General features: G+C 37.8%; 1 protein-coding gene across 1 annotated transcript; it reads right to left on the minus strand.

The window, feature by feature from the left end:
* Positions 1-8,320: 8,320 nt before the first annotated feature.
* On the minus strand, positions 8,321-10,530 carry LOC147273306 (protein SPIRAL1-like 1). Its single transcript, XM_086256523.1, has 3 exons — positions 10,461-10,530; positions 9,406-9,684; positions 8,321-8,608 (listed from the first exon to the last, which is right to left on the minus strand). The coding sequence occupies exons 2-3, from the start codon at positions 9,673-9,675 to the stop codon at positions 8,528-8,530; spliced, it is 351 nt and encodes a 116-aa protein (XP_086112649.1). The 5' UTR covers positions 9,676-9,684; positions 10,461-10,530; the 3' UTR covers positions 8,321-8,527.
* Between the last annotated feature and the right edge of the window lie 2,369 nt (positions 10,531-12,899).

The raw sequence follows: 12,899 nt of genomic DNA on the forward strand, positions 1-12,899 counted from the left end.
GACGAATTTTGTTCTGTGAAGGTGACATTTGAATCTTGATGCTGGGGAGTTTATCAACTTAATTTGTGAATTTACTTAATTGACACAAGGGGAAAAGACCTAAAGGACAAAAGAAACTCTTCTTACACACCCCATCTCTTATTCCTTCTCTCCTCTCTCCCTTTCTCTGTCTTTGTCTAGAAACACAACCCAGGACGATGACCCATTGGTCCGTTTCTCTCCATCAGTGAAGTTTGCAAGCTCAACGTGTCTCCTCAACTAATTTTTCTTCTACCAACAAAAATTCCTTAAAACCCAACTACAGTTTCTGTGTAAACAACAAAACCCTGTAAACATACCATGTCTCCAATCCAAAGACGCCATCAACTTAAACAATTTCTAATATAATATAAGTAAGAAATTTTGATGCTTAAATTAGAAATTTTATCTCTTCCAGCAGAATAAACAAACATCCAAGTCAATATTGCCAATACCAACCATCTCCTTTTGTCCATACTATGTCCCAAAAACAAAATTCAAATGTTTGCAGCAAAGAAAACAACTTAGGGCACAATTAATTAGTTGGAATCAAATTACAGAAACGGACCAAGACGACGATTCACTGGTTGTTTCGTTCGGCAACGACCCAAGCAGGAACCAAGGACGACGATGACCCAAGCAGGAAAGGACGGAGACCCAAGTATGTTGTTCGGCACTGGTCTGCCGAAACTGGTTGTTTCATTCGGCAGTCATCCGTGGAATAGAACAAGATTTTTTGGCGGGTACCTGCCGAATGAAACAACTAGTTTTGGCACTAGTCCGCCGAATGGGTTGTTGAATTTTTTTTTTTTTTGTTAAAGGTGGATGTTCGAAGGAGAGAGAGAGAGAGAGAGAGAGAGAGAGAGAGAGAGAGAGAGAGAGAGAGAGGCTGGGTGGGTCGGGTGAGGGGGAAGGGCTGGACTGTGTTTTTTTCAAAGACAAAGAAAGGGAGGTGGGTTTTTTTTTTTTTGTCTGAATTAATGGAATATGTTATGGTGAGAAATTTTGTAAAATGGATAAAATAAAAATATTAAAATAATTGGGAGGGGTGTGTTAAAAGAAAGTTTAAATTTTAAAAGAAAATAAAGATTGTAGGTAAAAATGGTATGTAAAAAAAAGAAATGTGCAAATAACAGCAGCACCATTTGATTAAGGTAGTCAGTAAAACAAATGAGGAATTTATAAAACGTATAAACAACCTTTTATAAGGGTATTTCTTTTCACTTTATTTTCTTTTGTCTACAACCCTCCCGTCAACAACACCAAGACCACCCTACCTCCTCCTCCTCCCAATGTTCGATAACCCACGGTCGCCTCTCTCTCTCTCTCTCTCTCTCTCTCTCTCTCTCGGATTTCCTCTGCCCGGCGGTGATCGCCGATGAACCAGGTGGTGAGTGCCGAATGAAACTGTTAGTTTCGACGGACCAGTGCCTAACGACGCGCGAGCAGCTTCGACGTTGCGACCAGGCAGCTGGGTGCGTAGGTGTCTGAGCTCAGTGTTGCACGCGGTGGCTGGAAAGAGTTGGAGCCGGCAGTTGGGCTTCGCGGAGGTTGTAGGGGAGGTGAAGTCGCAAGAGAGAGAGGGTTCGGGAGAGAGAAAGAGAGTGAGGAAAGAGAGAAGGTGGCTGGGTTGATAAGCCAGAGAGAAAGAGAGGTAGGAGAGAGAAGTGGGGTTGGGGGTGCTGCGCATGGTAGTGGGTGTTACAGATAAAAGGATATCCCAATATCAGTAGGTTGTTGGCTTGCTATTATTTTGATTCCGAGACCACTACCTTTCAATTACTTGCAGCTTGACTAAAGAACAAGATAAAGCTAGAAATAGTGGTACATGAATTCTTTTTTATGCTCACCTTTTTTATGTACTTAAACATGTTCTTTGTTAGGAATATGTGACTATTAAACTCACACTGCAAACACAATCACACACATAAAATAGACACAGAGATTTATAGTGGTTCGGCTAAACTGCCTACATCCACTTTGAGCACAAACTTTCAATATTTCTGAGAATTTACAAGGAGGAGGAGTGGCTCTCTCTGCATACTCAATACTCTCAGACTCTCTTGTTTTCAATCTACATTTTTGGCCTTCATCAAAGCCTCTTTATATAAGCAGGGGAGGAGGCCATTTGGTCAAGGCTCCAACCACCACTGTCAATCATATTTAACAATAGGTTGAAAGCATGCACCGGCCTATGGCTAAGAATTTCAACAATTCCAACTCTACTAAACTGCTTTGTCTCCACATTACTGATAACAATCTCCCACTTGGAGACGAAGACACTTCATCAGTGATTATTGATAAGTGGTGTGTTCAAATCTTCCTTCAGGCTAGAAGACCAACTGAAGCTAAGCACAGCTTCAGTTTATCAGTGGTAACAGTCTTTGCCAACATATCAGCTGGATTCTTGCTGCCTTGGATCTTCTCAAGTGTTAATACATCATCCTCCATGAGAGATATGATGAAGTGATAACGAAGTCCGATATGCTTGGTCCTAGAATAAAATGCTGAATTCTTGGCCAGATGTATTGCACTCTGACTATCACTGTGCAAAACATTCTTTATTTGTATGAATCCCAATTCTGTTAACAATCCCTGTAGCCATATCATCTCCTTACTGACCTCTGTCACAGCTACATACTCTGCCTCTATAGTGGATAGAGAAAAAATATTTTGTATCTGCGAAATCCAACTAACTGCTGTAGTGCCAACTGTAAAGACATAACCAGTAGTACTTCTTATGCGGTCTACTTCTCCTGCAAAATCTGCATCTACATAGCCTTCAAGTTTCAAATTATTTTTCCCAAAGCATAGGCATTTGTCAATAGTGCCTCATAGATACCTTAGGATCCACTTCACTGCTTCCCAGTAAGTCTTTCCTGGATTAGACATGAATTTGCTGACAGCTCCCACTACATGGCCAATGACGGGTCTCGTATAAACCATGGCATACATAAGACTCCAATGGCTGAGGCGTAAGGAACCTTAGCCATGAAGTTTCTCTCCTCTTCTGTCTAGGGAGACTGATCGTTGGATAACCAAAAGTGGCTGGCCAAGGTGTGCTAACTGCCTTGGCATTACTCATGTTGAACCTTTTCAGGAACGACTAATGTACTCAGCCTGAGACAACTACAAGGTACCCTTTTAACTGTCTCTGGTGATCCTCATGCCAAGGATCTATTTCACTGGACCCAAGTCTTTCATGTCAAATTCCTTTGACAGTTGCTGCTTCAAATTTTGAATCTCGTCCATGTCTGAACCAGCTACTAGCATGTCATCAACATAAAGTAGTAGAATGATATAACTGGACTTGTACCTCTTGAAGTAGCAACAATTATCAGCGTTGCACCTGTGGTATCCTTGCCTCTGCATGAAGCCATCAAACTTCTTGTACCATTGCCTTGGGGCTTGTTTCAGACCAAACAAGCTTCTCTTCAGTTTGCACATGAGATTCTCTTTCCCTTTCACAGAGAACCCTTCGGGTTGGTACATGTATATTTCCTCTTCTAGGTCACCATGAAGGAAGACAGTCTTCACGTCCAACTGCTCAAGATGTAGTCCCTCTGAAGCAACAATACTCAAGATTGACCTAATAGTGGTTAGCTTCATAACTGGTGCAAAAATATCGGTGTAGTCAATACTTTTTTTCTGCTTAAAACCTTTGACTACCAAGCGGGCCTTGTACCTTTTTGAGCCATTGTGCTCCTCTTTCACCCTGTACACCCACTTGTTGTGAAGGGCCTTCTTTCCCTTGGGCAACTTAGCTAGCTCCCAAGTTTGGAGATGAGAGAATTCATCTCATCTTTCATTGCAAGCTCCTACTGGCTAGTATCTCTTGCTTGACATGCCTCATCATAGCACTCAGGCTCTCCTCCATCAGTGAGCAACAAGTAGTTCATATACTTCTTGTTTGGCACATGAGGCCGAGAAGATCTCCTAGGTCCATGAGTAGAAGATGAGGATTGTTATGCATTAATCTGCTGGGTACTGCTCTGCACCACATGTTTTTCTGGCTAGGGACTCACAGGACTATCTTAGGCATCATCTGAATCTACATACATTGGATCACTCTGTTATGAGTCATAAGAATCTGTTGCAGCATGTTTGTCTTTGTACATCACCCTTTTGTTGAACATCATATCTCTGCTCCAGATCACCTTCTTGTTTTGGTCATCCCAGATGCGGTAACCGAATTCATCCCCACCATAACCGATAAGGGTGCCTTTTAAGGATTTGGGATCAAGCTTGCTCCTGGCTTGATCACTGATGTGTGCATAAGCTACACAACCAAACACTTTCAAGTATGAAAGTTCTATCTCTTTACCACTCCATACCTCGTCTGGTATCCTGTGCTCCAAAGGTACTGAGGGACCTCTTTTGATTAGATAAGCTGATGTGTTGACTGCTTCTACCCAAAATTGCTTTGGTAATCCTGATTGCATACGCATGCTTCTTGCTCTCTCAATCAACGTTCTATTCATACGCTCAGCTACACTATTATGTTGTGGTGTACCTGGCACGGTTCTCTCCATTCTGATGCCGATAGCAGAACTTCTTAAAATTGGTGTCCTCATATTCACCACCATTGTCAGATCTCAGCTTCTTAATCTTCAAGCATGTCTCATTTTCTACCATTGCTTTCCATTTTCTGAACATATCAAAAACTTCTGACTTATGTCTCAGAAAATAAACTCATACCTTCCGAGAGTAGACCGTCAATAAAAGTCACTAAGTATGGCTTTCCGCCAATGGATGAGACGTTTGTCGGTCCCCAAACGTCGGAATAGATTAGCTCAAGTTTCTCTTTCTTTGGGGTTCGAGCACCTGTCTGGAAGCTAACTCTCTTTTGCTTTCCTAGTATGCAATCTTCACACATGTCTATTCCAACTGATTGCAAACCTGGTAGTTGCCCCTTCGAATGCATGACTTTGAGTCTCTTTTCACTCATGTGACCAAGTCTCTGGTGCCATAGGTTTGAGTCATCTTTTCCTGTGGCAACTGAAATTGACCAGCGAGAATCCGCTGTCATATAGAGGGTGCCACTCTTATTTCCTCGAGCAATTGTCATTGCGCCCTTTGAGATTTTTCAAGTGTCACCGTGAAAAGTTGTAGTATGACCTTCATTTGCCAACTGCCCCACTGAGATTAAGTTCTTCCTTAGGTCGGGAATGTATCTAACATCTGTCAGCTTCCATACAGACCCGTTCAACTTAATCTACACTTCACCTTTGCCAATAATATCGCAGGGACAATCATTACCAAGATATACTTTTCCAAAATTACTAGGTACATACCTTTCAAGCAACTCTTTGCGTGAAGTGGCATGAAATGATGCTCCAGAGTCTAACACCCAAGAATCCTCCTTGCTTTCCAAAGAGCATATCAATGCATCTTCTAGTTCTGAGGTAGAGGCAACATTCGCTTCTGCCTTTGTTTCTAGTTCCTTCTTCGGAGCCTTGCATTGATTTTTGTAGTGCCCGATCTTGCCACACTTCCAACACTCTATCGTCTTGGAGTTGTTGGAATTGTTGGGATTCATGGATCTTGATCTTCCATTCCTAGATCTCCCACGATTATTTTGTCGGTTGCGACCATTTCCTTTGTTTGAACTTCTACCTCTGCTTTCCACTTTTAAAGCCGATCCAGAAGTGGAAGCACCATATGACTGCACATCCTGATCTCCTCCGTCAAAATCATACTTACAACATCATCGAATTTTAATTTTGATTTACCTGCGGAGCCACTTATAGCAGTAACTGTGCCTTTCCAACTCTCAGGTAGCTGCCTGAGAATTAACAAGGCTCGAACTTCATCACTGAATGTGATTTCAACTGAACTTAGTTGATTTGTCACTTCATTGAAATCATTAAGGTGCTGACTAAAACTACTTCCTTCTGCCATTTTCAGATTAAATAAATTTTTAATCAAATGCACCTTGTTTGCTGCAGACGGTTGTTCATACATACTGGAAAAGGCTGCCATTAAAGATGTTGTTGTCTTCTCGTTCTTGATGTTGAAGGCAACATATTTCAACAACGTTAACCTCACAGTGCCGAGAGCTTTCCGGTCAAGCAACTGCCAATCAGAATCCTTCACGTCTACTGACTTTTCTCCCAAAGGCAATAATAGATCCTTCTGATACAGGTGGTCTTCCATATACATCTTCCAAAAGCCGAAATTTGTACCGTCAAATTTCTCAATTTTGATGTATCCTTGTCGGACGCCATTGCTCCCACTTAACACGGGTCTCTCTAAACTTGCAAATAAAAAATGGCTCACGGATGAACAGTATCACTATTGAATGAATAGTGCATGTGGATGAACAGTACCACTATTGCGTGAATAGTGATTACACTTTTTTTTCTTTCTCTGCCGCTGCACCCTTTCCTTTTTTTTTTTTCTTAATTTCTTTCTTCTCTCCCTTTCTCTGCTGCTGCCTCCTATTTCTTCCTTCTTCTTTGTGCGATTGCCTCTGCAAGGGAAGAGAAAACAGGTGGTCTTCAAGGATGAAACTCGCGGCAGTGGTAGTTGCGATAGGGCCGGTGATGTCTCCGGGAAGATCGAGGAGCTGCTGCACCGTCGAAATCCAAAGACTCGGGTCTGCCGCCGTGCGCTGGGCCTTCCACTCGGGTTGGTTGGTCCGCCACGAGTTCTTGCACACCGAGTCTACTGCTGCAGCGAAGCGAGCGACGAGACGGCGTCATGCAGAGCCGATGTTGCTGTAGTTCTTGCGAGCGATCGGCTGCACTGGTGTGGGCTTGTCAGCTGCTGGTGAGGATCTTCACAATGGAGGTGCAGCGGTGGTGTTCGATGGAGCTGTGAGTAAGAATAGCCCGCACCTTGCTCTGATACCAATTGTTAGGAATATGTAGTGTTGTTAAACTCACACTGCAAACACAATAACACACACAAAATAGACACAGAGATTTATAGTGGTTCGGCTAAACTGCCTACATCCACTTTGAGCACACACTTTCAATATTTCTGAGAATTTACAAGGAGGAGGAGTGGCTCTCTCTGCATACTCAATACTCTCAGACTCTCTTGTTTTCAATCTACATTTATGGCCTTCATCAAAGCCTCTTTATATAAGCAGGGGAGGAGGCCATTTGGTCAAGGCTCCAACCCCCACTGTCAATCACATTTAACAATAGGTTGAAAGCATGCACCGACCTATGGCTAGGAATTTCAACAATTCCAACTCTGCTAAACTGCTTTGTCTCCACATTAATGATAACATTCTCATGAGAAAAACTTCTATGTCAGGGTGGGACGAGCGGTGTCACAATCCAATGAGAGAGGGAGAGAAGGAGATAAAGAGAGGGAGGTAGAGAAGGAGAGAAAGAGAGTGAAAGAAAGAGAGACAAAACCAATGAGAAAGGAGAGGGGATGCCTAGTTATAGAGAAGTTCTTATCTGTTCTCTTTTTTTTTTTTTTTTTTGGTCATTTTCTCTGTTCTCATATATGGGTATAAGTGTGTAAAAAAGAAATTTGGTGAGATAGAGATATTTTAGTAATAAGAGGGGTGTGTTAAAAGAAATTTTAAATTTTAAATTTTAAAGAGGCTTTTTTATATTTTACCCACCTGAACTTTAGGATCAATCTTATTTCACCATCTAAAAAAAAAATTATGCGAGTTTACCACGTGAATTAAAAATTTATTGCAATATACCACATCTGACTCATTTTGTCTAAACTTTTGTTAAAAATAAGGGTGTTTTGATCTTTTTTAAGTTCCCATTGTTATAATAAAAATGATTTTTTTTACATTTTACCCGCTTTGACACAATAGAAACTAACTTAAAAAGACCAAAATACATTTTTTTCTCAATAAAAGTTTAGATAAAATGAGACATAAATAGCACATTACAACAAATTTTTAATTCAGGTGATAAACTGGTACAATTTTTTTTTTTTTTTTTTGTAGTAAAATGAAATCGACTCCAAAATTTAAATGGATAAAATGTAATAAAGCCTTCAAAAGAGGATAAATGATGTGTAAAAAGAAGAAAATGAGTGTACAAATATTAACTCTTTATAAAGGATATTTCTTTTCACTTTATTCATTTCTTGGAAGAATACTATGTTTAAATTTCACTCATTTTTTTTTAAGTATTTTTATAATAGTACTGTAAGCATTACCTTAACCACAAAATTAATTTTGATTTTGATTTCCCACGCCATCATTATCATTGTTATTCCCTCCCTTTCCAAACCCATTCCTTGATACATGGTTATGGTAGATTAGACACTATAAAGATTTTTTTTTCTTTTTTGCTGAAAAGAAATTTTGCAAAGTATATTTCAAAAGATTAAGAACCTTATATAACACACAGTTGAACTGAGAAACAGAATCATTGACCAACGAAGTTTAAAAATAACAAAGCCCAAACCAAACAAATCCCCCGCCACAGGAAGTACTAGAATATTACAGCATAGAATATTAGAAATCATCTACAGAGGGGTCTAAGGACCAAACTGACGATGTCAACATCAGTGGCCTGAGTCCTCACTTGCCACCGCCTCCAAACAGGTAATCCAGGGATGAACCACCACCGGGAGCTGCATGGACCTTCGTTGATGGCCGATCCTGTCAACCACATTTTCAAGAATTAATGAGCGGAATTAATCCATTCATTAAACAATGCAACATTATACCATGAATACCTAAAAACAAGAAACAATATGCAAATCACAAGTTCAGAGAACAATATCTTCATGAGGGAAGCACAAACATACAGGGCTAGGGCTCATAATCCCTTTCTTTCATTCATCAATAGGGCCCTGGTTGGTCACTTTTCCTGGCCGGGATTGATAAGTGGAAGTCATACAAAAGAGATATTTCTCTTTGCACCTCAGATCAAGAGGAAGGGTAACTTGTCAAGCTGGGCTATATATATATATATATATATATATGTATATCCTTTTCTTAAAAAATATATATATATAATATAAACTCATTGAAGGATACACATTCCAAACATGGGTAAATCAAATTGTCGGAGTGGGTGATTGACACTCAAATGACTAGATAATCGCACACACACCTTCGAACTAGGAAAGTTTCCTTTTGACCAGTCCCACTCTCTTTCTATCTATAACTCATTCCATTCCCAAGGTCGGGGATTAGCATGCCAATGTAATTTAAATATTTCTAGAGATATCATTAGGCATGAAATTCTTAATTATCACCAATGTTCAAGACCTGATTCTTGTTCTATCTTCTTCCTGATCATATCTCTAATAGTTAATACGCATTGGTACTAGTCAGTAAAGAAACATATTCATTCTAGTAGCCAAGACTGGAAAAACTAAACGTGGGAAATTTAGCACTTAATGCATAGATATTTGATTCAAGGAAAATAATGATTATGAAGAGAATCATACTGTGATGAAGTTGCCGCAGTTCTGGCCATCGGCGCGGAAATAGTTATTTGAAGTGTTCCCAGGAACGCCTGCTGGAATCTGCTTATTGACTTGTGCAGGTGGTGCCGGCTCTGCTGGCGCAGTAGGAGCCTGAGGTGGTTCATTGCTTGGAGGCGGCCCCTGGTTCTGAGGAGCAACAACCTTGTTGGTGGTGGGTTTTGGTTCTTCTCCACCTCCAAAAAGATAGCCCAAAGAACTCTCTCCCCCTCCACTGCTGACTCCACGACCCATGTTCTTCGTCTGCACACATTTTTCCAAGCAATTAAAGAAATGAGGAAAACTAACACAAATCATTACTAAATGATATTCTATAGTTACTGGCAAGAAGCATAAAGATCCCATCGCACATTAAATTGTTGTGGTCAAGTTGAGAGGATTATATCAACTAGACAAATACAGATGTGCTTTTATGCCACAATTCATGTCTCCAGACTTCAACCCCCAAATTTGCAAAATGGTGCATCAATAAAAGCACCCAATATGTGCTTCGATTTATCAGAAAAAAGAAATACTAAGAAGGGAGTAAGAACCCAATATTACTAAGAACCCATGCAACTACACATCTGAGTAGAGCACTTGAACATGAAAATCCATGCCACAGCCAAATTTAACTCCAACCCAGAATGGGATTCAATATATTCAAAACTTGACAGCTTAAGCAAACTCACGCATCTGCAATTTCAAGTCTGAAAACTTCTAGTTGCTCAATCAGAATCAGATGCACACCCTACTGTGTAAATTCAGACAAAATCAAAACCGTGCAACACCGACACCGACAAGTGTAAATCCGATTATTCATTGGGCATTAATAAACGTCATTATCAATTGATTTTCTCAACATAAATCAACATTAAACCCAGGCTTAGGAACTTAGGGATACAGATCCACAAAATCTAGTTGCGTTTGGTAGATGAGAAAACAAAGGAAAAGGAAAGTAAAAAAAATTGAGCAATTATTTTCCTTGCATTTTCTCGGAAAACAAACAAGAGAGCAAGAAGGAGGCAGTGTGATCTCACCTGTGTTGTGTTCTGTTGTTCGGGTTTCGGATTTCGGACTTCGGATCAGATCTGAGGAGTGAGCTCGGAGTAGTGAGCCAGAGGGAACATTATATAGATGACCAAATTCAAACGGCATCTGGTGGGACCCATTATCAGATATTTTCAAATTGAAACCTTTACACAGATATTTTTCCTTCACTTCTTAAGTTCTCATGAGTAATTGGAATTTTAAAGTGCATATCTCATTTTTCTATTTTCGCGGTAAATTGTTAATTTTAAATCTTGTTAACGTTTTATCTCAAATTCTTATCATGGAATTAAATTTCGGATTTTGAGAATTTGGATGAAAATTTTAAAGATTTTTAAATTTTGACAAAAATTATACGAAAACGATGAAAATTATTATCAAAATATGAAATTTTTTTAATAAAACTTTACCATATATTTATTTAACATATTATCTACTAAATTGATAAAAAAATATTGAAGAAATCAAATTATATCATAGGTTTCATGTGATATAAGGTAAATATAACGTGCGCTGAAGCAAATACTGTTAAATAAAAATAGTATAATAAATAAATAAAATTAGTATATTCTTTATACTGTATAATTTAATTATACACTAAAATTTAAACTCTAATACTCTATATACCTTAATACTCTTTGTACTCTATAATTTATACATTAAACCTCATATACTCTATATTTTTTATGATATTAGGTTTTAAGCCCCTTAATACTTTTAATTATTTTTTTTATATAGAATTGTATTAGAGTTTAAGGTTTAAAATAACTAAACGAAATCTCAATTTTTTTTTTTTTTTCCAATTGCCTAAAGGCCCCAAACCCCCCCTCCTTTTTTTTCTTTCTTTACTTTTTTTCCTCATGCCTCTCTCTTTAGTCTTTTTTTATTTATTTATTTTTCCTTCCTTTTTTCTCGTGTCTCTCACCCAGCCAAGCTTTGTCTTCATTGAGTGTAACAACCTAAATTTTGGCTTATGATAATTTTGTTACTTAAATTTTTCAAACTTGTTTTAAGGTTTGTTAAAGGAATTAAAAATTTCTTCAAGTTTATTTTAACTAACTTAGACCTTTGGTTGTGATTCTAGAGCTTAGTTGTATGGAAATGAATTTTAGAAAATGAAAATTCAAGAATTTGGCGATTTTTTTTTTTTGAATTAAATTATGATAGTAGGATTTTTCATAATTTTTTTTAAAAGCAATTTGACTATTTTTTAGGTCATAAGAAATTAGTACTCATCAATACGAGTCCGTAGAATGTTTCGGTGAATTATTTGGAGTCTTGAGCTATTTTTGGTGAATTTCTAAAGTTTGAGAAAATAGAAACTATGAAAATTTTGGTAAATTTTGGGGAAATATTCACGAAAAATTGTTAAACATGTGTTTCGATTTCGGAACTCCAAAAAAATGAAATTTTCGATTCGTCGAAAATTTTGAAATTTAATACCTTTATTCTTATCTATAAAAAGGAAAAAAAAAAACCATAAATTTGTGAATATATATGAAGGGCTAATACTCGATAGTCTTAAGGCACATTTAGCACTGCTTTTAAAATTGCTAAAAGCACTTTCAGGTTAGTAGAAGCGTTTTAGTAGCATTTGACAAAAATAAATAAAAGTACTTTGAGTTATAAAAGCGCTTTTAAGAAGTTTTTTAAGAAACTTAAGGATTGTTTAGGAGTGCTTCTGTAAAAAACAGTTTTGCTCAGTAGTGCTTTCACTACAACCGCTTTTGCTAGAAATTCATAGATTTTTTTGAAAAAAATTTAAGTGCTTCTTGTTAATATATTTGGAAGCGCTTCCTAAGGAAGTACCTTCACTCGAAAGCGTTTTCAAGTGTTTTTAGAACCCAAAGCGCTTTTTGTTTTTTTCGCCAAACATAAGCAAAAACGTTTTTTACTATTTGAAAGCACTTTTAAGCATTTTAAAAGCAATGCCAAACAAGAATGTTTAACAGGTGTTTCCTCAAGAAACACTTTCAAGTATTTTTGCATGAACCACTTAGAATTTTTAGTAAAAATATGTTTGTACTTCTTAGCAGAAGCGTAGTAAAATCACTTCCAAAAAACAGTGTCAAACAGGCTATTATTCTATGGTTCGTCTCGTGTTCTCGAAATCTCATAATTAACTTTAATTATAATTATTATTATGAATGATTCACACTAAATTCTCACGTGATATTTATAAGATAAAAGTAAAATTTGTTGCAATGATATAATAAACGTTATAATATGAAAATCGAATATGAGATATATAAGATGATAGTGAAAAAATGTGATAAAGTTGTACAAATTGGAAGTTGAGTGATGTAAATACTATATTATAGTTTAAATTAACAATTATTAAGATGGTGTAAGGTAATATAGAATTAGATTTTTTATTATAATTAAGAAATAAGAATTTGTTGATAATAATATAGATCACATGAAGAACC

Source organism: Dryas octopetala, chromosome 9 (genome assembly GCF_963921425.1).
Source record: "Dryas octopetala chromosome 9, drDryOcto1.1, whole genome shotgun sequence".
Taxonomy (NCBI): domain Eukaryota; kingdom Viridiplantae; phylum Streptophyta; class Magnoliopsida; order Rosales; family Rosaceae; genus Dryas; species Dryas octopetala.

Bases quoted from the DNA above. Each gene is read 5' to 3' on its own strand.
- LOC147273306 (XM_086256523.1), bottom strand. From the start codon at position 9,675: ATGGGTCGTGGAGTCAGCAGTGGAGGGGGAGAGAGTTCTTTGGGCTAT. The intron at 8,609-9,405 runs GTATGATTCTCT...TGTGGTTGACAG, and splicing joins ACTGCGGCAACTTCATCACA to GATCGGCCATCAACGAAGGT.